At 40.0% G+C, this 27,521-nt stretch overlaps 1 protein-coding gene and 1 long non-coding RNA gene across 2 annotated transcripts in view; one reads left to right on the plus strand and one right to left on the minus strand.

Annotated features, from left to right (window-relative positions):
- Positions 1–27,521, plus strand: part of LOC113012972 (paired box protein Pax-7-like) — a 116,405-nt gene that overhangs the window by 23,251 nt on the left and 65,633 nt on the right. The window contains exon 5 of the mRNA XM_026153450.2: positions 19,509–19,708. Coding sequence (XP_026009235.2) covers positions 19,509–19,708 — 200 coding nt within the window. The remainder of the gene's footprint in view (positions 1–19,508; positions 19,709–27,521) is intronic.
- On the minus strand, positions 6,037–7,354 carry LOC145422856 (uncharacterized). Its single transcript, XR_013904066.1, has 2 exons — positions 7,053–7,354; positions 6,037–6,457 (listed from the first exon to the last, which is right to left on the minus strand). It is a non-coding gene; the product is annotated as an uncharacterized LOC145422856 (long non-coding RNA).

Below are 27,521 nucleotides of genomic sequence, written 5' to 3' on the forward strand. Positions count from 1 at the left end.
TCCTCCAGCTCTAGTTTACTGACTGTCGCTAGAACCAGAACTAAACATGGAGAAGCAGCTTTTAGTTTCTATGCTCCTCACATCTGGAACACACTATGCAAAGAATGCAAAGCTACAGAGACACTGAACTCTTTTAAGTCTAAAATTAAAACTTACTTATTTAGACTTATGAATAACTGATCCTATTATGGCTCTCTACTTGTTTGTTTTTAATTTTTCATATAAATTATTGTCTTGATTATTGTTTTATCATAAATGCTTTCTTGTAAATGTTTTCTTGTATTTTTACCTTTAAAGTGATTTATGTTCTATTTTATGTGTTTTATTTTAATCATGTAAAGCAAACCTTGAATTGCCTTGTGCTGAAAGCGTGCTATGCAAATAAAATTGCCTTGCCTTGCCTTGCCTAGTCATATATTTTGTAATGCTGAAAATCAGACATTTTCAGCACATTGGTCCACAATTCAATCGGACCACTCCTAACTAAAGGTCAAAATAGCGCCCATACAGTGCTCAATAAGCTTTAGTAAGATATTAAAGGGGCCCGGTAAATAAGATTGAGTCCTTGAATTGGTAGTATAGCATGTGTGTAAATGATAAATGGAATATGTAGTGCTTTTTAGACACACGCACACTCTAATGAATGCAAGGACACTTTGTCTGGAGCAGTTGGGGATCAAATCACCAACGTTTCAATTAGTAGATGTATCACTCTAAATTCTGACGCTGTCCAGCCAGGTGTTGAGGTGAATCCCACTGTTGGATTTGTTCTTTTTTTTTTTTTTTTTTTTTTTTTACCATAATACTCATGCTGTAGTTTGGTTTGACAAATTTCCTCCTGTTTGTAGATTTTTTTTTAAGAAACTACAGTTTGATTGCTCTGTATCATAGGCCTTAGCAGTAAGCTTAATGGTTAAATCCTTAGGGAAGCCTGACAGGTTTAGCTTTTGAGATGCATTTGCACCCATCTGGAGGTGAAGTTCAAATCATTATTTTGTTATTTTATTAAATGAAAGAAGCTTAGTATTATTGCTGCTTCTGGATAAAAGAAAAACTGGAACAGTTTCTATTAGTAATCCAAGCAGTCCTGGTGTCAAACTATGAAGACCATTTTTTACTGTGAGCTATAAACATTTGACATCAAACTGATTTATGACTGTATAATTCAGAGTGCATTTGACATATGACCCACATTTGCAAAATGGCGGCACGAGCAAAGATGGTACAAAGGAAAACCTCACCTGTTCCTCCATCTCCTACAAGCACATCAGAGCTTTTTAACCAAAATCTGTAAAGATGGTCAGCAAGCACAAATCACTTCATTTTCTTTGCACCACTCTGATTGTTAATCTACTTTCTTCCAAAATAAGATTATACCGTTACTCTTTAAAACTTTCTGCTTTCTTTAAGCCTGCAGCTGTCCAGAAGGCTTTACTGTGTCGAGAATATCTTAAGAGTTTCTCTTATTATTATATTTGCTCCCAGCTCTAATCTCTATCAGTATGTATATTGACAGTCTGCAATTTTTGTTTATGGCTATTTTTTTATCTACTAAATAAAGACATGCATGCCAGTGCCTGGGGAGGAAAGAAGATAAAGACTTTGCATTAATAGCAGTTTGCTAAGACATAATGCTCTGATAAAGCCAGCGTCTTTGTGTGGGCTGGATTGAGTTCAGTGCCAGTTCTGTGTAGCGTTTGTGCAAACCATGAGGCTTCTGTAACAGCTCCCATAGCTTTCAGGGAGACTATATTTTGTGGATGCAGTCAAATATTTTTCCATAGTTAAACGACAAAAGTTGGGATTTTTTTCATTCATTTTTCAAAGAAAGTGTGCAGAGTTTTTAAATCCTTTGGCAAATATTTTACTCACTGCTTTAACACGGCCTGTGCTGCACACACTCCACTCATGCTGCTTACTATACACTTTTGCTGCATTTGTTGTGACTAAATACTATTGTGAGGGAGCTGTATTGGAACAAAGGCAGGAACAATACTAAACTGTGTGAATGGGAGAGTCTGCAGAGGCGCAACAGCATCGCAGTGCTTCTCTGCTTCAGCTCGATTTTGCCCATTTGGGTTTGTATTTGAGGCCATTGTTGACAAAGCTGCTCCTGATGCCAACTGGCAGATTATATTGTACTTTCTGTTGTGTTCTTTGAATAATTTTTCAAACTTTGGCTTTGGCCTCAATTAGCTTAGTGTTTAAACCAGCAATTCAAGGACTTGTATTGTTGGTAAAGGCATACATAAATGAAAAGAGCCATCCCAGCAAAAATGAAATGAACCTCTAGCTGATTTTAGAGTAAACTTACACATTCAGGACGGAAGCAGCTAAGACTTCCTTGTCGGAATATTCTTAGTAGAGTTTGCAACATTTAATGAGGATTGTCCTTTAATTGCTGGTTTATTTTGGCTGGTAAACATTTATTTAACATGTATTTATGCTAATGACTGAGCATTGTCTAACCTTGCAAAATGAACTATGCTGAAACATTTAGATTCTTATATTTCAGTCTTTCACATAAACAATATTAGTTAAATATATGAACATGAATATTTTGTTCTGTCCCATAGCGCTGCACCATTTGACCTCCTTCATCCTTGATTATGCAGGCTGCACTTTGCTCGCTGCACAGCTTTAGTAAATCATTTTGGAAGTGTTTACTGAAATCTTGCAGAGTGTGACAGGGTCTTTTATTGCCTTTATGTCCAATGTCCCCCCGATGAGGTGCTTCTTCTATACCTATCACCCTCAAAAGGCCTCGGGAGGCTCCAGGGCAACTGTTATTTAAGAGAAGTCTACTTTGTACTAAGACAGGATGGCTAACCACTATGGGCAGAAATCTGTGCCATCAGAAACTGAATTTGAATAAGTTCAATTTGAATTTGAATTGCTCAGATTGAATCTGAATTGTAACTTGAATAAATGCTTTTGAAAACTGAATTTGAATTAGTCTAATTTGAAATTGAATTTATGGTTTGAAAATGATCATCACTAAATTGAAATTGAATTTTATATTTTGAAAATGAATTGATTTGCTTTGAAACTGCATTTTATCCTTTAAAAATTCAGCTCTCGAATAATTTCAGTTTCACTTCTCACCATTCAGTTTCAGTTCTACAATTCAATTTCAGTTCCAAAATTCAGTTTTTTGGAACTTACATCCGGTTCCGGTTCAAGCGCAGATTAATAGAGCTACGTTTTACTAGCGGACCGAAAGTGTTACCGACGGGAATCTACAGCGTCTTGAGCTGAATTAAGACTTCAGAAGTCATTCGTCATGTCGAATGACCAGCGGATAAACTCTCAGGTTGGTAAATGCAGAGGTGGGACCAAGTCATTGTTTTGCAAGTCTCAAGTAAGTCTCAAGTCTTTATCCTCAAGTCTCAAGTCAAGTCTCAAGTAATGTCAGGCAAGTCAGAGTCGAGTCTCAAGTCACTGGTGTAAAAGTCCGAGTCAAGTCACAAGTCTGAAACTTTGAATTTCAAGTCCTTTCGAGTCTTTAAAAAAAACAAACGAAAAAATAATGTTGCAGTTATGCTAAATGTAAATATTAGACCATGTAATTTTTTAATCTGTGTTTTTCTCAACACATGACAAAATAGTGAACTTAGAAAATATACACAAATTGTGAAATTGCACCTCTTTAAAATGCAGCTCAATTAAACCTAGCTCCAAGAATAATTTTCACCGACAGTTCTGAGATAAGCTGCATGTTATTCTTGGATGCGGTTGTAGGACCAGCTTTAAAATCGCATGACAAAAATATCATACACATTAAAAAAAACTGCATCACCAACGTAGCCTGGACAACATTTGCTAGTTAGATGAAGTCAGCTATCTCATCTTAGCATATTTATATGCATATTTATAATTATACGGTTCTTGGAGTGAGTGCATACACTCATGAAGTTTAGTAACTTCAGGTCACTGCAACAAGCCCAGGTACAGTTTACCGACGGATGGGTACAGGACCTTGAAATGCACCGTGTAGAACGAAAGACCATCGTACGTATCATAAGTTTACCAGTCTCACAAATTGTCGTCATAAATACACATTCCTTAACCGTTTATTAATAGGACCTTTGAGCTCAACGGTAATTAATTAGTAGTGGAAATAATTTCTGGTACCCATCACAGAAATGTAGCAGTGACAACAATATTGTATGCTGTAATCGTACTGGGCAATTAGTGATACAAAAAACCTGTTTTATCCTGTGAATAAAAGTATATGTTTTTGTCAATGTACCATAATAACAGAAGCGAAACGCAATATTGTGTCAGGACAATTCACTATTTATGCACAATAAATAAAGGAGCATAGCGCGACAATTTCTGTTCTTGCTTGTAACCTATATCACCAATTATGTTATGAAAATGACGTATTAACTACTAAAAAACACTGACCTTCGTGTAAATGCTTGGAGCAGACTAACCTGTGAGCTGGAGTGTTCTGGGACGTTATATTTGATCTTTGAATGGCTGCAATCCAGGCCATCCGTCGCGTCTTTGTTACTTCGGAAACATGAACAATTTCTCTTCAACGACGTAATCCGATAACAACCGATGTCTTTACCCGTCGGCTTCCCGTGGCTGTCATGCGACCGGCTATTGCAGTTAATAATACAACAGCTTCTTGACATTTTTGTGTTTCTTTTTATCGCTGTATAACTGATTTTAATTGAAAGCCTGCGTGCGCTAGTACCGCTTGCCACGAGTTCCCAGAATCCTTTGCGGTTCTACCCGTGAATGACGTCACATTTTCAATCTCTATATAATATGCATGTTAAATTTTATATTTGGGGTAAAATATCAAGTCTTTTCAAGTAAACCGGTTCAAGTCCAATTCAAGTCCCAAGTCATTGGTGTAAAAGTCCAAGTCAAGTCACAAGTCTTAGAACATTTTTTCAAGTCAAGTCTAAAGTCATAAAATTAATGACTCGAGTCTGACTCGAGTCCAAGTCATGTGACTCGAGTCCACACCTCTGGGTAAATGTATTACATGTATAAGAACAAGCGTCATGTTAACAAATGATAGCCGTACAGTAACTGTTATGCTTATTGTAGCTGTTAGCTAAAAACGCTAATTTAGCGTAGTTTGCCCTGAATTCAGCTTTGACAAACAAATATGATCGACTGTTTCTAGTAGAATTCCAAAGTTCTTGTACCCTCTCAGAGTACCCCCTCTGTATGCTTGCAGAGACCCCTACAGTAGGGAAACATGCAAAACGGTGTCCAAACCTTTGTATTTTAGCTTTATTTATGTCTTACACAGCATCCCAACTCTTTAGCTAACTTAATAACTTTAGCTAACGTGAATAGTTAGTCTAATTCATTAGTGCAGCATTACTGGATCACCTCTGTTTGAAGTGATATAATGTGATATACAACTATCACTGTGTTTAACTACCATAATAATTCTTAGGGTACTGAGTGCATGCTTAATTAGATTTTTTTTTTTAAAGCATACTGCTCCATTAATATGTTTGACAGGCTGAAGTTGTCAGGTCACCTCCTAAATCGACCATCTTTTACAGGTGTTTTGTGCCAGAAATGGAGTATCCACTGAAGACTGAAGATACTGAATCTCTACGCCTTGCCATTGATCCCTCTTGTGCCTTCATCTAGACAAGAGACATTAACTTAACCACTCTCATATGCTCTGAACCTACATCACCTTCCCTGACAGTCGTAGCTTGGCTCATCTGAGGGTGAAATTATAAGAATGTGTTATTTTGCAAAGTGCTCTCTAGGGTTCCTAAATAAAATATGGCATTGAGGTCATTTCTTTTGAATTAATCCCTTCTTCTGAAATATAAGAACCTCTCCTGGTTTTAATGGCACTTTGGATTTCTTTACTTTCTGTTCCACTTCCAAACCCAAATAGATGCTGACAAGCTGACACAGTAACATGGAAGAGGGAAAGACGTTGGAAAGGACTACTACAAATAAACCTAATGCCTAACAATGAAAAGTGTAAAATAAGAACAATAATAATAATAATAATAATAATGAAGATAAAAGATGAAGTAACACGTTTTTAGTATTTTATTTATTCCAAATGATCATCCAGATGTCTGTGACATGTGATGACAAACACCATAATGGAAGGCCTTAGTCATCACATGCTTAAACTCATCATATATTTTTGCATATGCTGAACAGGCAGTCAGACATGCTGTAACTGTGGGGTAGAAAACAGCATGAACACCATACGGCAGGTGTCTCAAACTCCAGTCCTCGAGGGCATGGAAAAGTTGCATGACACTTTGACCCTTGAGGACTGGAGTTTGAGACCCCTGTCATATGGAATATGACAGGTGTGGTTGAACTGCATGAAGACTGAAGTTTCTCTTCTCTTCTGGCAGGACAGGAATGTGGCCTTGTCCTGTGAGCCACTGTAAGGATGTACTTAGAGTAGAACTGGACTGTCACCGGCCTCAGGCTCTTCACCCTTTTCAAAGACAAAGCAGTCATTTAGATAAAATATTAGATATTGTTTACCTGTAAATGCACAAAGTAAATTTAGAAATGTAATTATTGTCAAGAGTGAACAAGCGCTGATAGTGTAATCTACAGCTGTGGCCAAACGTTTAGAGAATGAGAAGTGTTGTTTGCTTATTTACAAAGTTTGCTGTTTCAGTGATAGCTGTATATCATATTATATCACTTCAAACAGAGGTGATCCAGTAATGCTGCACTAATGAATTAGACTAACTATTCACTTTAGCTAAAGTTATTAAGTTAGCTAAAGAGTTGGGATGCTGTGTAAGACATAAATAAAGCTAAAATACAAAGGTTTGGGCACCGTTTTGCATGTTTCCCTACTGTAGGGGTCTCTGCAAGCATTCTGAGAGGGTACAAGATGACAACTTTGGAATTCTACTAGAAACAGTCGATCATATTTGTTTGTCAAAGCTGAATTCAGGGCAAACTACGCTAAATTAGCGTTTTTAGCTAACAGCTACAATAAGCATAAAAGTTACTGTACGGCTGTCTTTTCTTAACATGACGCTTGTTCTTATACATGTAATACATTTATTACCAACCTGAGAGTTTATCCGCTGGTCATTCGACATGACGAATGACTTCTGAAGTCTTAATGTAGATTCCCGTCGGTAACACTTTCGGTCCGCTAGTAAAACGTAGCTCTATTAATCTGCGCTTGAACCGGAACCGGATGTAAGTTCCAAAAAACTGAATTTTGGAACTGAAATTGAATTGTAGAACTGAAACTGAATGGTGAGAAGTGAAACTGAAATTATTCGAGAGCTTAATTTTTAAAGGATAAAATGCAGTTTCAAAGCAAATCAATTCATTTTCAAAATATAAAATTCAATTTCAATTTAGTGATGATCATTTTCAAACCATAAATTAAATTTCAAATTAGACTAATTCAAATTCAGTTTTCAAAAGCATTTATTCAAGTTACAATTCAGATTCAATCTGAGCAATTCAAATTCAAATTGAATTTATTCAAATTCAGTTTCTGATGGCGCAGATTTCTGCCCATAAACCACAGCCAGCACCTCTCCATTTCACTTTATTCCCATTTGTTCATACACCTCCTAAATCTGTTTAGCTGCATAGGATAAGAACAAGTCAGCAAGTAGAACTTTGTACCCTCTTTTTTTAATTAGTCCATTAGAGCTGGTATATGGAATAAATGGTAGAAACTATACAGATGAAGGAAATCCTTTCTATGCTAAGCTGCTACAGTATCCATTAGATCACATGACTAAAACTTAAAAGTGTGCCATTAAATTAAGATTTCCTAATGGTATAGTCTCACTGTGGTATTGACAGAGTTAGGTTTTCCTGCTTTAAAATATATCTTAGTAATATTATGGCAGACTCCATAATTATGTGGATCTATCTGTATTGTCAGTATTGTATTTTCTTTTGTGTGCGTGTGTGATTTACATATCAGAAGATCTGTCAAAGTGTCCTTCAGCAAGATACTAAACCCTAAGTTGCCCCCAATGTGAGAATCAGTGTGGCTGTGTCTTAGCAAAGTGCTGTATGGATCATGTCATTTTGGGGGTGGCTGTAGCTCCCGAGGTAGAGCAGGCCATCTATTAATGGGAAGGTCCCTGGCTGTTGCAGTCTGCATGCCAAATATCCTTGGGCAAAATATCCTAGCAAGTTGCTCTCCAATGCCTGCAGTGGAGTATGCTCGATAGAGAACACTTAAGCATAGAAAAGGGCTTGTTTGAATGAGTGAAATGGGAGAGTAGAAAAGCACTATATTATTATCAGTCCATTTACCATAATTACTCTGTGACTACGGTTTGTAAAGACATTCTAAGTGCTAGATGATTTCAGGCATTTCTTTCTTTGCAGATGATTGTTGTTCTCAGGTGTGCCCATAGCCTAAGCAGGCTGTAAATAAATTGAGACAGTGAACAAAAGAGAGATGCTAACAGACCATTTATTTCTCACACATGCAAACACAACAGCAGAGGACCAAACAGCAACATTAATTTTCCATTCTGAGAAAAAAAAACGTTGTTTTCAATAATAAAATTCATTAACTGTTGAGCCAACAGTCTGTTTAACTGGTCAGAGACTATTGAGCTGAACTGAAAGCAGATCCTGGGTGTAATTACACTGGAACTAATATGATTTTCACAATGACCCATAATTAGTTTCATGTAGCTCTCCAGAGCAGTTAGTCTTTGTCCCCATGTCTTGGTCAAAATGGGGAACAATATCATGACTATTGTCCATCAGACTGACTGTTTTCACACTGCATTCTTCCAGCAAATGTCTTGCATTATATCTGGCATATCAAAATATTAATGTCTTAGAAGGCCTTTTCTGTGAACCCCAAACAGCTATTTATACCTCTGCAAACATATGACAGTTAGCTTTCACGTCTACATTTAGTAAGCCTAATGATTGGAATAGTTTGCTTCATATAGTTAAAGATTATTACAAATATATTCAATGATACAGTAAAGATAATACGCAAACATAAAATTTGTGATTTGTTTATAAAAAACATTTTATAAACATATGACAATTTTATGTTATGAAAATGTAAAATAATATATTTACCAAAATTTCTTTATTAAAAAAAGACAAGTTGTATATTTTAAAGGCTACTTTAAATTAGTCATAGGCAAAAAAATAAAACAAAAACAAAATGACAAATCCTCTTCTTTTTTCTTTGTGTTTTTCTTTCCTTGTGTTAAACATACCCCTCAATAATAGGAAATAAAATTCTCAAGAAAGGACATACTGTAATAAAAAAAATGTTCATGGGCTTATTGCATGGGCCTATTATTGTTAGAAGAAAATATACAAAATGTTTTCCCACCTAAAAGTATATTTAAATATGTACATTTTTCATAACGTATTATATAATGGATTTATCTTATTACGGGTATCCCATTAGGAAAATTGCATGAAGCTCTAGCAGACTTTTTTCATCATAACCTAACTGAAACATCTGGATCAAGGTGATTCAGCTTTAGAACGATCCTTTAAAATATAGCTATATGGCCCCATTCACCCATTCTCTCTCTCTCACACACACACACACACACACACACACACACACACACACACACACACACACACACACACACACACACACACACACACACACACACACACACACATCCATACAGCACTTTCTTTGTGACTTTCCCAAGGGAGATGCACTGCATGTTGTTGTGTGCAATGAAAGATAAAACATAAAAGCTTGGATGTGTTTCAGTGCTGGTTGTATTCACTCTGTAACAAAAACGTGTCTCTTCTTGTGTTTGTTATAGCTGCACATGTGTAACCCTGTGTGTGAATGTGTGAGGGTGCATGTTTCTGGGGAGCTAAATCACACTCCCATTCTACAGATAAGTCATAGCATGCCGATCGGGAGATCTGGCGTGGACAAAGATGAAGTCCAGGTTTAGCCCCTCTATCGGCTCTAGGCGTCTGTCTCATTACCATAATCTCTGCTTTCCATTATCAGCTGAAAAGAGGAGCTGACCCTCCTGATCCACCGGCCTGTCAAACTTTAGTCTCATCCATGCTGGGGATTCTTATTGTGCTGCTTTCCAAAGCAAATATGGAGCTGCTGCTAGCATGTGATACCAAACCTCCAATGGTGTTCAAGATGCCATTTGCAACACTGCAGATCACACTGTGCTATGCAGTCTTTTTATTTACATGTCAAATTCAATGAAATTCTCAGTGAGTTACAGCCTTATATAAATTAATATAAATTAATTCTCATGTGCTGTATTTTATGTGCAATCTGTACTCTGGAGACAAATTCAAGTTGAATTATAGATACAGTTCCTCATCTTTTTGATTGTAATTTTCATGCAGTTTATGGAGCTTGTTTGTCACTAAAAGACTTTGTGTTACTGACTAAATTGCCTGTAGTGGTGGGAATGGTACATGAAAGTAGACTGGCATTTATATAGCACAAAATTTTATAGACATGTATAATCAGAACTTACCTAATCGTTAGAGCAAAAAGGTGCCATATTCAGGAAGTTCCACTCCATCTACCAAATATGTACATGAAACACATTTATTTTAAAATACACAATTTAGCCACAAGTGGATAGAGACAAAGAGATTGTTTTGGTATACTTATAAATACTAATAAACATTTGCTAATGACCAAATTGTGGTACTATAAAAAGTACTTCTAAAAGTTTTAATTACATTTCCATATCTGGCACACTCTACATTATGTTCTTCTTCAGTGAAACGGCGTGATGTCAGAAATCAAAGCAACAGAATGCTCTCACAACCTGGACAGACACAAACAGTCTGCAAGTATTGCTACTATTGTGTGGTGCACTTTAAAAATACTACTCATCATCTTTGCTGTTACAAAAACCATCAGCCTTAAAGTAACTGCTTTGGTAGTAAGATGAATAAAAAAAAAGTAGGTATACAAGAAAAAATGCAAGCTTCTAGCCAGTTTTCTCAGCGAGGATGCTTCTTTTCTTTCACATTCCTCCTTTGCTGCCACCTCTGCCCTTCTCTTGCCCTAAATCCAGCAGCATGTGGAGGGAAAACAAATAGTCTATCCTGTCACAGCAGCACCCCGAGGACTCTGAGGTGCCTTTTGGAAAGTGATCCCAGTGGCCTCAAGTGTTGTCACGCTGAGTTAGTGCCAAATTGTCTACCCCACTCCTTCACAAACCTACCAGCTACAAATAAAACGCATACGGTATATTGAGACTTACTTTAGAAATGTGGAGAAGTATAAATAAAATTTTTTCATTATTATTTTTTACCTTGGTCTTCAGGAAAACAAACCTTAGAAGAGACTAAATGTTGAAAGAATTGATTTAATTAATGCAGCAGCATGTCCTGTGGCCACATGTAATCCATTGACAATTCTCTAGTGGGAGTGTTTGGCAGAGGGTTGGGGGGTGGGAGTTAGGGGGAATACAAAAACATATTCTCCCCGAGACTCTTCCAGTGGCCTGTACTGTGAACCTCACACTAATCCCGTAATTCCTTGTTTAATTAAACTTCATAGTCGACCCTGTAGTTGTCCAAGTCAGTTTAACAGGCCTTTTCTTTTTTTCTTTTACCACCAAGACCAACTTCTGAATGCGTTGAGATAAGTTAGTTGAATTCAGTTCGTACAAAAAAAATCAATAACCAGGCGCCTTGAGGCGACTTTTGTTGTGATTTGGCGCTATATAAATAAAATTGAATTGAATTGAATTGAAATATTCACAGCCAGAGCTCACAGTCAGTGTTGAGTACTGAATTACAATAGAATATCTGATAAGTATTTAAGACTAAATCGTCAGTATTGTGACAGAACTCTTTGTCATCAGGATACTTTTGGTCTTTAAAGGCCTCGCACATTTTACTCTCATGGAACAGAGTGAGCCATCTACACAGGCTTCATTACTGCTTTTCCTTTGTGTTACTTCATGCTTGTGGATGTATCTTAGGTCCATCTTCTTGAGTCTTACTGCCCAACCACTCTGAACACTGACAGACTGAAAATCCTTGCACCCTAGTGCTAAGCACACTAACGTAGCTGTTATTCTGCTAATGTGCTGTTCATGCCTTAACTTCTGTGCAAACTCACTGTCACAGTCACAGATCGAGGGTCAACTGTTCTGACAATTCTCACACATTTCTATCGTTCATCATACATCACATCTGAATTTAGAATTTTATAGTATAAGGTTTAATCCACAAATCCAGCCAACTTTTCCACGTTTGTGTAGTTTATCCTTATGACCAGATTGCACCATGTCTTCAACATCTTCTTACTTATCACCAGACTGTGTTTATGTTTTAAAGAGAAATAATTCCGTTGTTACTGAAACCGATTCTACACATGGCATTTTGTAGAGGGTGTAGCAGCTGTTGCACTTTATCTTGAAAGAACAACTGTAATGTATGTGAACAACTGTAATCTTGACATATTTTACTTTTTTCTCAATATTGACTTTATATTTAAAAGGAGCGATTTAAAAAAAAATGTGGCACTTGTACCTATGCACCCTTTTCATATAATGAAGAACCCACAGTCATCAATATTCATTAAACATCTATCTATCTATCTATCTATCTATCTATCTATCTATCTATCTATCTATCTATCTATCTATCTATCTATCTATCTAGCTATCTAGCTATCTATTGTATAGTACTTTATTCTATTTTTTATAGAATTTTATAGAATTTTATTTTATTTTGTATAGTATTTTGTTCTATTCAATTTTTTTTCTTAATTTTTGCTGCTCTTAAATTTGTACTGTCCACTTTCTGCTGTGGCCAAACAAATTTAGCACATGTGGGACTAATAAAGGTTTATCTTATCTTATCTTATTTTATCTTATCTTATCTTATCTTATCTCAGACTGAGTTTGGAAAATTTATTCCCTTTATGCTATGGAGGTCCACAGAGTGCACATTCGCACCTCAACGCGTGTCCAAGAAAAATCCATTGCGCGTCAAAATCGTGAACCGGAAATGTGGGAGGAATGTGGGAGGAAGTTGTGCCAGACGGTATCTTTGCAAGATGGCAGCTGTCGAGCTAGCGCTTGAAGAGAGAGTCTCCCTTCTCTATGTACTGTGGAGAGCAGAGCAGCGGCGTAAAAAAAGACGTCCTCGCCGTACCTGGGTCCATCAGGTCCTCCAGAGGCGTGAGCAGTTTGGTGAGTTTCACCATTTGCTCCTGGATGACGGCCAATTCCAGCGATATCACCGCCTTTCACTCGGTCAGTTTGAGGACCTGCTTTCCCGCGTCGGTCCCAGAATCGCCCGCCTAGACACCAATTACAGGCGCTCAATCCCACCTGCAGAGCGCCTGTCCATCTGCCTGAGGTTAGTAAAAGTATTTAATACGGTAGTCCTTTATTGATACCTGTGCTAATATATGCTAAACCATCCATTTATACACTGCTAACATGGATGTGCTATGCTAACAGTGAATGCTCTCGGTGTTTACTGATAGCAAACTGTGGTACGGAAACGACTGTTTATAATATTTCTAGTGATACTCAGGTCTCATCAAGTCCTGATTTAATTCGATTTATGCTGTTATCAGTGTTTGCAATGATAGCATGGCTGTGGTGTCATATCAATGTATGCACTCGGTGTTTGCTGATATCAAACTGTAGCATTAGGACCACTGAGTTAACCTTTGTAGTGATACTCACTCCTTTTTATTTAGACCTGGTTTAATTCTGGGATAGTTGAATATTTGTATATAATCACCGCAGACTGTTTTAGATTATATCTAATATATATCATGTAATTATCCTTATAATTACAAAATGTTTTATGTAAGATTTATGTTTTATAATTTGTAATTTTGGAATTTCAATAATGTATTTTGTAACTCCAGTACACATAATACTCATTTTAAACAATTTTGTCCAGGTTCCTTGCCACTGGGGACTCCTTCAGGACCATCGCGTTCAGTTTTCGAGTTGGTGTGTCCACGGTGAGCCAGATCATCCCCCAGGTAGCGACGGCCATCTGGGACTGTCTAGTGGACGATTTCATGGCTGTGCCTTCAACTGAAGACTGGCGGTCCATCACAGAGGGATTCCAGGAGCACTGGAACATCCCTCTGTGCTGTGGAGCTCTGGATGGGAAGCACGCCCAAAGGAACCCCATATATCATATAGGAGACACACACATTGATATACACTAAATATTTATTCCATTTCTTTTTTTGTGGTGCCCAAATTTATGCACCTGCTTGATTTTGTTTAAACAATTATTGCACACTTTCTGTAAATCCAGTGAACTTCTTTTCACTTCTCAAATATCACTGTGTGTGTCTCCTATATGATATATTTAACTGACGTTTTTTATTGTAACAACGATTTATACAGGAAAATGATGGCTGTTAACAATGTTGCCCAAACTTTTGCATCCCACTGTATTAGTATATTTTGTCATTAGTATAACATGAAATAAATTCTACATGTGTCAAGTCTTGTGCCAACATTTGCTGTGTAGTAGAACTGAGACATTAGTCATTATAAAAATTTATTTGAAATAATATTAAAATTCTCACACAGAAAAACATTAAACATAAATATATAAAATATAAGTATTAACAGAGAGACAGGAATAAAAAGGACCCAGCTGCTCTCCAGAGCAGGAACAAGGCTGAGGAGGAAATGCTCCATTGGAGATTGGTGTGGCCTCTTCAGGGACTCCAGGATGGCCAGCTCCACCGCCGATGGACCGTCCTGGGACCCGTCCCTCATCTGCCTCGGAGCTGTCCTCCTCTGTGGGCCTGTAAAACAGCACAAAACACAAAGAAATGAGAAGACTGCTACTAGATTTTAATTTCAACATCAAAAAAAACCAAACAGGATATATAAACAATAAAATATATTCCTAAATGACAACATGCATAAAAGCAGAACGGTACGTCAGTGGGAAAATAGCGGTGGCTTGCTAGCTTTTGTGCGGCTTCCCCGGGTCAGTGAAAACTTTCAAAAGAGAAATGAATGAACTTACCAGGTTGCCCGATCTCTTCACATATCTTCCTCCAAGCTCGGTCCTTTTTATTCCTGTCTCAGTACAGAAAGCAGCTGGTGTCGTACAGCTCCGGGTTGTTTGCTACGGCATTGATTAGCCTTCCCTCCATTGAAGTATGAAGGGCTGGATCTGCCCCTTTGACCTAGGTCACAGCCACGTCACCAGGCTCCTGATTGGTTGTCGCGGCGCGATTTGACACTGGAGTTCAGATTTTTCCAACTCGAGCGGTAGACGCGAAACGCGCGTATGCACAAAATGCAACACAAAAACTCACGTGTGTGGTTTTATTTGCGAGTCAAACGCGCCAGACGTGCTACACTGATGCGCACTTCATGCGTTTTCGCATTTTCGCGACGAAATCTGCTTCCGAATTTTCGTGGGACCTGCAATCACGTGTCATTGCGCTTTTCCATTCACTTTACATGTAAACCTGACGCTCTATTCGCGTCCATCGCGTTCGGTGTGAACACACCGTTACACTGCCCTAAATAAATATCTTAGAAATATGGTGTTCAACCAAATAATCTGGATAACATTACCTTGGTGTCCAGTAATACTGTGAGGAATCAATGATTTTTTACCAGGTATGCCCTTCAATGTGTATATTACACAGGTATGTAGAACTGCATTACATTTCTGCAACTTCTCAACACTTAGAAACATCCTGTCTCAGAGGGATGATGAAAAACTAGTTCATTCATTTATTACTTCTAGGGTGGACTACTGTCAATCATTATTATCAGGTTGCCCTAAAGACTTCCTGACTCCCAGTAGATGTCTTTGACTAGACTGCAGGCTTACTTGTGGTTCCTAGAATGTTTAAAAGTAGAATGGGAAGCAGAACCTTCAGCTTTCAGGCCAATCTTCTGTGGAACTAGTTCCCAGTTTGGAGTCAGGAGACAGATACCCTCTCTACTTTCAAGATTCGGTTTAAAGCTTTCCTTTGATAAAGCATATGGTTATAGCTGGATCAGGTGACCCTGAATCCTTCTTTAGTTGTGCTGCAATTTTTATTAACTGTGTGTTTATATACCAATCTGCATTTAATCATTAGTTATTATAATTCTTGGACTCTCTTCCATACCGAGTCTTTTGTCACTATGGCTCTGCATCGGGGTCTGGATCTGCTGGAGGTTCCTTTCTTCCAACCTTTAGTGGGTGGACCGAGGTGGACACAGTTTTTAATATCCTCAGGGAAGAGGTTGTCATAGAACGAGTCGTCGTCAAACACCACTTCATAGAACTTAGCCGTGGTTAGCACCACATTTGCTCTGGTAATAATGGCCATTCTTGTATTTACAGATCAGTTTCTGACCCACTGCCAGCTCCTGCATGGCAGCTTTGCTGCGCTGAGATATGGCTGGTGCTCTGTGTCTGTGGCTAACAAGACTTTGTCTCTTTGCAAGCATCTGCACAGACAGCATGCTAACACAAAGCTAGCCAAGAACCCAGAATGATGTTAAAGCTGAGTGTATGCTGACTTCAGCCTAGCAGCCAGAGCCTGATCTTGAGCAGGTAACAAAGGCAGTGATAAGCAGTCAAGCCTTTTATCACCTTTTACCTATTCATGTTCCTAAAGCAGAATCACTGCAGTGATTGCTTTGAAGTCTCTTTGGGCTGTTTTTCCAACTTTGCTTTGATTTGTTAGTTTTATATTCAAACATAAACAACAAAACAAAGGCTGTATGTGTGTTCTCAATATGAGAGGAATTTGTGCTGTTGTGAATGGTAAATGGACGGATTCTTATATAGTGCTTTTCTAATCTCCTGGAGTACTCAAAGCGCTGTATACAACATGCCGCATTCACCCATACACACCCACTCACACAAGCACTCTATGCTTTGTCAGTACTTTCTAACTAATATACACTCATACGCATTCATACTCAGATGGATGCTTTGGAGAGCAAGTGGGGGTTAGTATCTTGCCCATGGATATTTGGTATGCAGACTGGGGGAGCCAGGAATCGTTCGACCTGCTCTACCTCCTGAGCTACATTACCTACAGGGTGGGCCATTTATATGGATACACCGTAATAAAATGGGAATGGTTGGCGATATTAAAGTTCTGTTTGTGGCACATTAGTATATGTGAGGGGGCAAACTCCTCAAGATCGGTGTTGACCATGGTGGCCATTTAGAAGTCGGCCATCTTGGATAGAACTTTTGTTTTTTCAATAGGAAGAGGGCCATGTGACACATCAAACTTATTGGTAATGTCACAAGAAAAACAATGGTGTGCTTGGTTTCATCCATCCATTCATTCACTTCCGCTTATCCTTTTCAGGGTTGCGGGGGGCGCTGGAGCCTATCCCAGCTGTCATAGGGCGAGAGGCGGGAGTACACTCTGGACAGGTCGCATTCACTCGCACATTCACACCTAGTGGCAATTTGGATTATCCAATTAACCTATCCTCACAAGTTGCATATCTTTGGACGGTGGGAGGAAGCCGGAGTACCCGGAGGGAACCCACGCAAACACGGGTAGAACATGCAAACTCCACACAGAAAGACCCCGGCCTGATGGTGGAATTGAACTCAGGACCTTCTTGCTGTGCGGCAACAGTGCTAACCACGGTACCACCGTGCTGCTTGGTTTCAACGTAACTTTATTCTTTCATGAGTTATTTACAAGTAACTTTGTTCACAGCCATTGACATGTTGAAGAGGTTAACACGTGAGGAGCGGATCAAAATTGTGTTGATATCTGGTAAACGCAGTAATCGGGTCATTGCAGCAAGACAATGCAATACACCCTATGAGACCACCCATCTCCCATGCTACAGTTAGTAAACTGCTTGCTAAGTTTCGTGAAACTGGTTCAGTGTCGGATTTGCCAAAATGTGGATGCAAGAAAACTGTCACTAATGAAGAAACATCAGTGGCTGTCCTAGTTTCATTCAGCAAGAGCCCACAGCCTAGCACTCGCCGCATGTCACTGGAGAGTGGCATTAGTCAAACATCCCTTTGGTGGATATTAGCTACTCACAAATGGCACCCTTACAAACTCCAGCTACTGCAGCATCTCAACGAGGATGACCAGATCGGTGCACAGAATTTACAGAATGGGCAAAACAAAAATTGGAACAGGACCCTCAGTTTACGCAGAAGATTTTGTTCAGTGATGAGGCAAACTTTTATGTGAATGGTGAAGTTAACAAACAAAACCACTGCTATTGGTCTGACACTAACCCACATTGGATGGATCCCTCCAAGACTGTTGGACCAACAAAAGTGATGGTTTGGTGTAGTATATGGGGTACAACGATAGTGGGTCCATTCTTCATCAATGAAAACCTCAAGGCCACTGGATATTTGAAATTGCTACATGATGATGTGTTTCCCTCTTTATGCACTGAAGCTGGCACGTTCCCTGATTTTTTCCAGCAAGATGGTGCACCACCACATTATGGGTGCCAGGGCCGAGCATTCCTAGATGAACAGTTTCCTGGAAAGTGGATTGGTCTTTGTGGGCCAGTTGAATGCCCCCCAAGGTCTCCCAATCTGACCCCCTTAGACTTTTATCTTTGGGGTCATCTGAAGGCAATTGTCTATGGTGTGAAGATACGAGATGTGCAGCACCTGAAACTACGGATACTGGATGCCTGTGCTGGCATTTCTCCTGCGGTGTTGCTATCAGTGTGTGAAGAGTGGGAGAAGAGGGTTGCATTGAGAATCCAACACAATGCGCAGCACATTGAACACATTTTATAAGTGGTCAGAAACTTGTAAATAACTCATAAAAGAATAAAGTTACGTTGAAACCAAGCACACCATTGTTTTTCTTGTGACATTACCAATAAGTTTGATGTGTCACATGGCCCTCTTCCTATTGAAAAAACAAAAGTTCTATCCAAGATGGCCGACTTCTAAATGGCCACCATGGTCACCACCCATCTTGAGGAGTTTGCCCCCTCACATATGTGCCACAAACAGGACTTTAATATCACCAACCATTCCCATTTTATTATGGTGTATCCATATAAATGGGCCACCCTGTACATTACCATGAAATGGTAATTATGTTTCAGTGCATTTCAGGTCATTTTAGTGAATAATACCAAAGTAATAGTGTAAAGACTTATCCTGTTCTTCTTAATTAATAATGGTTTAATTTACCATCCTTGCATAGTGAGTTTCAGTTTCTTTTTTCTGGGCAAAGGTTTCTGATTCCAAAATGTAAAACAACAAGGTTTAACAAAAAGGAACAGATAAAGGAACCTGAAGCGGAACCTTTGTTTTGAGAGCAGACTTTATAAATTAACAGCATTTCAAATTAGTTCATGAAGAGAGGGTATCTTCATGGAAGTTCAAACGTTATGCTAATGACTTTTAAATATGAGGTTATGGTTAGCATCCCATTGCAACTATAAATTTTGGCAATTTGTTTGTAATTCTCAGTTGTCCTGTGAATATTCTGCATTAATACATGTTCACAAAAACATGATGACTAAAGTCTTCCTAAATGCTCTAAATACCTTCGTATTTACCTTGTGCTTATTCAGGCAGCCGGATGGATGAATCGTCAGATGTGGAATCAGAGCCTGACCTTCCACTGAAGAGGAAACAGCGTAGGAGTCGGACTACTTTCACAGCGGAGCAGCTGGAGGAGCTGGAGAAGGCTTTTGAAAGAACACATTATCCTGATATTTACACTAGAGAGGAGCTGGCCCAGAGAACAAAACTTACTGAGGCCAGGGTCCAGGTAATGCATTAGTATTCAACTATCCATTAATCCATAGATCTCTCCAGCCACGCGACATCTGTCTATTTTTCATTCAAATCAAATCAAATCAAATCAAATCACTTTTATTGTCACATCACATGTGCAGGTACATTGGTACAGCACATGTGAGTGAAATTCTTGTGTGCGAGCTTCACAAGCAACAGAGTTGTGCAAATACAATAATGTAAACAAGCAAAATACAAGAATGGCTACATCTGAAACTAATAAATATAATAGTATATGCATTTCTGGATGTGTATACTAAATATTTTTCTACGTGTGTGTGTGTGTGTGTGTGTGTGTACACATATTTTACAAATTAAATAGAGTAAACAATAAATAAAATATATAAAATAAAATATACAGAGTGAGACATGTGCAAAACAGTGGCGTTACTGTACAGTGTGGAGTGCATAATGTTAAAGTTCCAGTAGTGAAACTGAGGTGTCTATGAAGTGTTCAGCAGTCTGATGGCCTGATGGAAAAAGCTGTCTCTCAGTCTGCTGGTACGGGACCGGATGCTGCAGAACCTCCTTCCTGATGGAAGTAGTCTGAACAGTTTATGGCTGGGGTGACTGGAGTCCTTGATGATCCTCCCCGCTTTCCTCAGGCACCGCTTCCTGTAGATGTCTTGGAGGGAGGGAAGCTCACCTCCAATTATCCGTTCAGAGCACCGCACTACTCGCTGGAGAGCTTTGCAGTTGTAGGCGGTGCTGTTGCCATACCAGGTGGTGATGCATCCAGTGAGGATGCTCTCAATGGCACAGTGATAGAAGGTCCTGAGGATGCGGGGGCTCATGCCGAATCTTTTCAGTCTCCTGAGAAAGAAGAGGCGCTGCTGCGCCTTCTTCACTGTTTTGTTTGTGTGTACTGACCACGTAAGATCCTCAGCCAGATGTACACCAAGGAACCGGAAGCTGCTCACTCTCTCCACAGCAGCGCCGTTGATGGTGATGGGGGTGTGTACTTCTCTGCACCTCCGGAAGTCCACTATCAACTCCTTTGTCTTTGCGACGTTGAGGGTGAGATGGTTGTCTTGACACCAGTGGGTCAGGGCGCTGACCTCCTCCCTGTAAGCTGTCTCATCACTGTTGGTGATAAGACCCACCACTGTAGTGTCGTCCGCAAACTTCACAATGATGTTGGAGTTGTTAGTGGCCGTGCAGTTGTAGGTGTAGAGTGAGTACAGGAGAGGGCTCAGTACACACCCCTGTGGAGCACCAGTGTTCAGTGTGACGGGGGATGAGGTGATGCTGCCCAGTCTGACCACTTGGCGTCTGTCAGACAGGAAGCTAAGGATCCAGCTGCAGAGGGAGCTGCTCAGTCCTAGATCCTGCAGTTTCCTGTCCAGCTTCGAGGGAACGATGGTATTGAATGCTGAGCTGTAATCTACAAACAGCATTCTCACATACGTGTCTCTCTTCTCCAGGTGTGACAGGGCAGTATGTAGTGTCAGGGCTATGGCATCATCAGTGGACCTGTTGTGGCGGTATGCGAACTGTAGAGGGTCCAGTGAGTCGGGTAGTGCAGAGCAGATGAAGTCCCTGACCAGCTTCTCGAAGCATTTGCTTACGATGGGGGTCAGGGCTACAGGTCGCCAGTCGTTCAGTGAGGAGATGGTGGAGGATTTGGGTACAGGGACGATGGTGGCCATTTTGAAGTAGGCTGGGACTACAGACAGAGAGAGGGAAAGGTTGAAGATGTGCGTGAACACTCCGGCCAGCTGAGCCGCGCATGACTTGAGGACGCGGCCGGGAATCCCGTCCGGACCAGTAGCTTTGTGTGCGTTCACCTTCCTGAAGCACCTCCGCACATCCTCCTCAGACACAGTGTGCGCACTGACGTCATCCGCGGTGCGCACACTGTCCGGTCTCATGGTGTTCGCTGTGTCGAATCTAGCGTAGAATACGTTTAGATCCTCACACAGAGAGGCCCGTGGTCTGCGGTGTGCTGGTTTTCCCTCTAAAGTCCATCCTTGATCTCTTTTTTTTTTTAAACATTAAACCCACAAACAAAGACACTCTTACTCATTTCAAATGTTGAAACTCACTACTTGAACTGAGGGACTGATAGAGAGCATCTCTATAAGAACATGAATAATGTTTTTTATTGAGAACATGTGTGTCGTCGAACACAATGCTGCAACATTCTCAGTAGATTAATTAGTAAAATATTTGCTTTTTTAAAATCACACAGACTGGTTAGAACCTTTACTGCTGACTATGCAGCATTCTACTATATTCTACTAACTTGCTGTACTATTCAGAAGTCTTGAGCCATCACTTGTTTCTTTATATTTTGCTTTTAATGAGCAAGACTGTCCAGTCATTTTTAAAAATGAGCAAAGGTTTTTCAGGTTTCTGGAAACCTTCCAAAGTTTTTTTTTTTTTTAATTCTCTTTAACTAATTTTTCCTATTCCATTGAACATATTCAGATGTGTTTTGCATGCTAACTCTGACCTATGTGTCATTCAAACATAAAAAGGCACCTAACTCAAAGGATGAACCAGTGTTGTGTCTGTCGGGTTTGCCAAATGGCACAGTAACAGAACCCAGTCACAAGACTTCCTGAACAGTTACAGTAAGGTTATTTACAGTGAAAAAACAAGGTGCAAAACAGTTCCAACAAAATGTGATTTTCTCAGTGGTGGGGCAATTTCTCCCAAACACACTCTCCACAGTTCTTTCCGAAATATTTACAAAAACCTTGGTGCTCTCTCCAAAACTCTCCAAGATCACTTCTTTGGATGAGCCAGGGTTCAACTAACTATTGTCACTCAATGATGCAGTGTTGATTGAAGCTCAACCGCTCTACTAAATAGTGCCCTTTGACGGGAACATCAGCGGCATATGTATGATTGCCAGCAAGTGTATGTGGCTCAAGAGTGGGAACTTCTTCAAGGTCCCAATGCTGCAAAAAGAAAAGAACACCACACACACACACAGAGGAGGGCGAGAAAGAGGGCTTGAGGTGGAGGGAACCCCACCCCCGAAATGGCAGGTCAGGCCAGCAAAGACAGAGGGACCTCATGGCCCCTCTGTCTTTGTTGGCCAGTGTCAATACATAACAGACAACTTAACAAAGACCGAATTTTAAAATGTTCTAAGGAATATGATGATGAAATAAAAACAATGAACAAACTAAGTAGCTTGTTACAAAAATACATTATTTTCTTTCATATCATTGTGTTAATGATAACACAGGTTGGCAGGTGTAAAATTGTATTTTTGCACCAAGAAGGTTATGATTAAAGATCGGTTTGCTCACCAGCTTGCTTTGGAGTGAATCCTTAAAAAATGAGGAAACTGGACAACTAGAGTACAAAAAATAGGACGTCTTAAAAGGAATCTAAAGTAGATGAAAGATATAAGAAATGTCCATAACAGGATAAAATGACCTGACACAGGACCTGAGAGACAGTTCTGGTCCTTCAGTTGATTCATCTATTGCTCAACAAAGGTGATGGTCAAGAAGCCATTTATAAGGAAGGGAAAGTGGGAGAGAATGTTCTGGTATGCCACATTAAAGAAGAACTACTGGCTGCATTTCAATTATGAATGCAGAAAAGTACTGTCAGATTTTGACCCCGATGCAAAGTTTCTAATTGGCATGGCTGCCAAAAACAGTTCAAGCTGTGATGAACAATAAAGTTGGTCATAGAAATACTGACTTTTAATCTCATGAGAATTGTACAAACTCTGTACTTTCAAGTATGTTTGTTTTCAGTACATCACTGTACGTTTCCCATATTCTTAGCAAAATATAACAAAATGAGGTGTGAGACTTTTTCACAGTGTTTTATATATTTGTTCAGTGTGCAAGACTAACTCTCTCTAACTTCTGGAGACTCTGCCAGCTGTTCACATCTCCACTAAGGAAACTGGCTTTGGTCTCTGTTTGACAGCTTCACAGTGCCTCAGTTGTGTTTTGGAAAATATTGTAGAGTTCTAACAACAGCTGTAAGTTTTCAGCAGTAGGGTGGGTGCTGCATTCCTCTTGCATGTCTCACTCCCAGATTCTTGGCTGGAATTTGTTTTTCCCACCAGTTTAGAGTCTACCACTCATTGTAAAAATCAGAGCAGATCATGGAAGTCTTCGCTCTCAGGGGAACTTTAAGCCATAACTGCAAAGTGGCTCAATCAAGTCACAGAAAACTGAGACAATGAGAAACCAGCGTGGCATGGAAACTCCTCCATGCCTGCCACTTAGGTCATAAATGCCGACCTCAGAATTATCTGTATGCCTCGACTTGACAATGGTCATTTTACGTCCATCCTACTCACAGAATAAGTTACTGGAGTACAAATTAAAAAAAAAAAATCCAACTCAATGCCCACCTTCTAACTTGCTTTGAAGCTAACTATTTCTCATTCATGTTGACAAAATTTGTAACTTTGGATTATGGCACAGTTAAGTAGGCCTAGTTATAACTTTACACTACATTTGAATACTATTTCTGTGTCCTTAAGCTGAGGCCATGGAAGGTTTCAAAAAATATATTAATATTAAATACTGTATGGTAGAGATATAGTGATGGGAAACAGAGAACTGCAAAGACTGTAACTAAAAAATATTTGTGGTGTGTCAAATCAAATCATTGTTTCAGTACTACTTAATGTATAAACATGGAGAAACAAAAAATAAAACCAGTTATAGTCAGCTTGAATGATTGTCACTGAAATTACTGATTTTGCATGGCTGCAATTAGCAACCCATTTTATTCTAAAAACATCTATTATAGTTGGTCAGAATCATTGGAAATGAACGGGGTTGTGCCTATGGAATCCATGACACACCTACGTTTCTAGTACTGGTCCTTTTATGTGGACTTTGTAAGAAATTACACAGTGATTCCACTTCAGAATAGGACCACCCTCATTACAGACCAATCGGGTGCCTGCTTCTTTAACTCTTTTCAGTGTACAAACTACCATGTAATCAGTAGCTGGAAGACAAGTAAAGACAGACATACAGTGGGGCAAAAAAGTATTTAGTCAGCCACCGATTGTGCAAGTTCCCCCACCTAAAATGATGACAGAGGTCAGTAATTTGCACCAGAGGTACACTTCAACTGTGAGAGACAGAATGTGAAAAAAAAATCCATGAATTCACATGGTAGGATTTGTAAAGAATTTATTCGTAAATTAGGGTGGAAAATAAGTATTTGGTCACCTCAAACAAGGAAAATCTCTGGCTCTCACAGACCTGTAACGTCTTCTGTAAGAAGCTTTTCTGTCCCCCACTCGTTACCTGTATGAATGGCACCTGTTTGAACTCATCATCTGTATAAAAGACACCTGTCCACAGCCTCAAACAGTCAGACTCCAAACTCCGCCATGGCCAAGACCAAAGAGCTTTCGAAGGACACCAGGAAAAGTATTGTAGACCTGCACCAGACTGGGAAGAGTGAATCTACAATAGGCAAGCAGCTTGGTGTGAAAAAATCAACTGTGGGAGCAATCATCAGAAAGTGGAAGACATACAAGACCACTGATAATCTCCCTCGATCTGGGGCTCCACGCAAGAGCTCATCCCGTGGGGTCAAAATGATCATGAGAACGGTGAGCAAAGATCCCAGAACCACACGGGGGGACCTGGTGAATGACCTGCAGAGAGCTGGGACCAAAGTAACAAAGGTCACCATCAGTAACACACTACAACGGCAGGGAATCAAATCCCGCAGTGCCAGACGTGTTCCGCTGCTGAAGCCAGTGCATGTCCAGGCCCGTCTGAAGTTTGCCAAAGAGCACATGGATGATACAGCAGAGGATTGGGAGAATGTCATGTGGTCAGATGAAACCAAAGTAGAACTTTTTGGTATAAACTCAACTCGTCGTGTTTGGAGGAAGAAGAATACTGAGTTGCATCCCAAGAACACCATACCTACTGTGAAGCATGGGGGTGGAAACATCATGCTATGGGGCTGTTTTCCTGCCAAGGGGACAGGACGACTGATCCGTGTTAAGGACAGAATGAATGGGGCCATGTATCGTGAGATTTTGAGCCAAAACCTCCTTCCATCAGTGAGAACTTTGAAGATGAAACGAGGCTGGGTCTTCCAACATGACAATGATCCAAAACACACCGCCCGGGCAACAAAGGAGTGGCTCCGTAAGAAGCATTTGAAAGTCCTGGAGTGGCCTAGCCAGTCTCCAGACCTCAACCCCATAGAAAATCTGTGGCGGGAGTTGAAAGTCCGTGTTGCCCCAAAACATCACTGCTCTCGAGAAGATCTGCATGGAGGAATGGGCCAAAATACCAGCTACTGTGTGTGCAAACCTGGTAAAGACCTATAGTACACGTTTGACCTCTGTTATTGCCAACAAAGGTTATGTTACAAAGTATTGAGTTGTATTTTTGTTGTTGACCAAATACTTATTTTCCACCCTGATTTACGAATAAATTCTTTACAAATCCTACCATGTGAATTCATGGATTTTTTTTTCACATTCTGTCTCTCACAGTTGAAGTGTACCTCTGGTGCAAATTACTGACCTCTGTCATCATTTTAGGTGGGGGAACTTGCACAATCGGTGGCTGACTAAATACTTTTTTGCCCCACTGTAATGTCGTAAGAGACACTTATTTCTTCTGCCCTCACAGCATCTTTCCCTTTCTCCACAAACTTCAAGCCAGGAACTTTGAGGTGTTGGAGGTAACTGATTGATCACACTGACAATGAACTTTAAAAATACCCCCTTATTTAGGTATCACTGGTACACCATACTGACTCGGTATAGTTTCCCTTGGGTATAATCTGTTGCATGAGATGTGATCAGAAGCATTGTCTGTTTTCAAGTGCATCAGACAGGGGGCCTTGTGTTGCTAAGACAGGCTGACACTTTCCTCTGCAGTTGCTCTGTCTCTGCATCCACAGTGTTGTTCTTTTGGATTACTGAATCTGTGGCTGTAATTAGTTCCAAATGCGAGATTTTTTTGATTTGACATCAAAATTAAAATCATTCAAAAGGATTGCTTTCTCTGCTTGAGTTAGTTATCTGTCAGATAATTTCTTCTTCCACTTGTCCACATTCTTGGAGGGAAGCATTCATCTCTTCACCAGCTGTTGAGGTCAATTCAATTTAACTATCCATCCTTCCATTTTCTTCCACTTATCTGGGGTTGGTTGAGAGGGCAATAGCCTAAGCAGAGAAGCCCAAACCTTCCTCTCCCCAGCCGCCTTCTCCTGGGAACACCAATGCATTCCAAGGCCAGCTGATAGATTTAGTCTGTCCAGCATGTCTTAGGTCTGCCCTAGGACTTCCTCTCGGGGGCACATGCACAGGAAACTGTTCCCAGAGGCATCCTCATCAGATGCCTGAACCACCTTAACTGGGTCCTTTTGATGTGGTAGAGTAGCAGCTCTACTCTGAGCCCCCCCTGGATCGCTAATCCCTTTACCCTATCGCTAAGGGAGAAGCCATCCAATCTAAGGAGGAAGCTCATTTCCCCAGCTTGTATCTGTGATCTCATTTTTTCAGTCACTCCAGAGTCTGCAGTGACGTTCTTGGTGGGTGGTTGGAGGGTACAGAGGTCAGCAAATACAGGAGTGGAACAGGGCGCCACTGTGGAGGAGTGGTCTGCCATAGCAGGAGGAAAGGAAGCCTAGGGAGTGGATTGAGTTTTGTGGAGACTTTCCTTGGATGATGGATTTTTATCTTGTTCCACAGCGATGTTGGCGCAACTGATATGAAGTTCAGTTTTTGTTTTGAATTCCAAGGATAGCTTTGGTACATTATCCTTTAGGCTCGATTCACTAGCTGGGCCCACATCCTCATTTTAGGTTTGACA

This window comes from Astatotilapia calliptera, chromosome 20 (assembly GCF_964374335.1).
Source record: "Astatotilapia calliptera chromosome 20, fAstCal68.1, whole genome shotgun sequence".
In the NCBI taxonomy this organism is placed as follows: Eukaryota; Metazoa; Chordata; class Actinopteri; order Cichliformes; family Cichlidae; genus Astatotilapia; species Astatotilapia calliptera.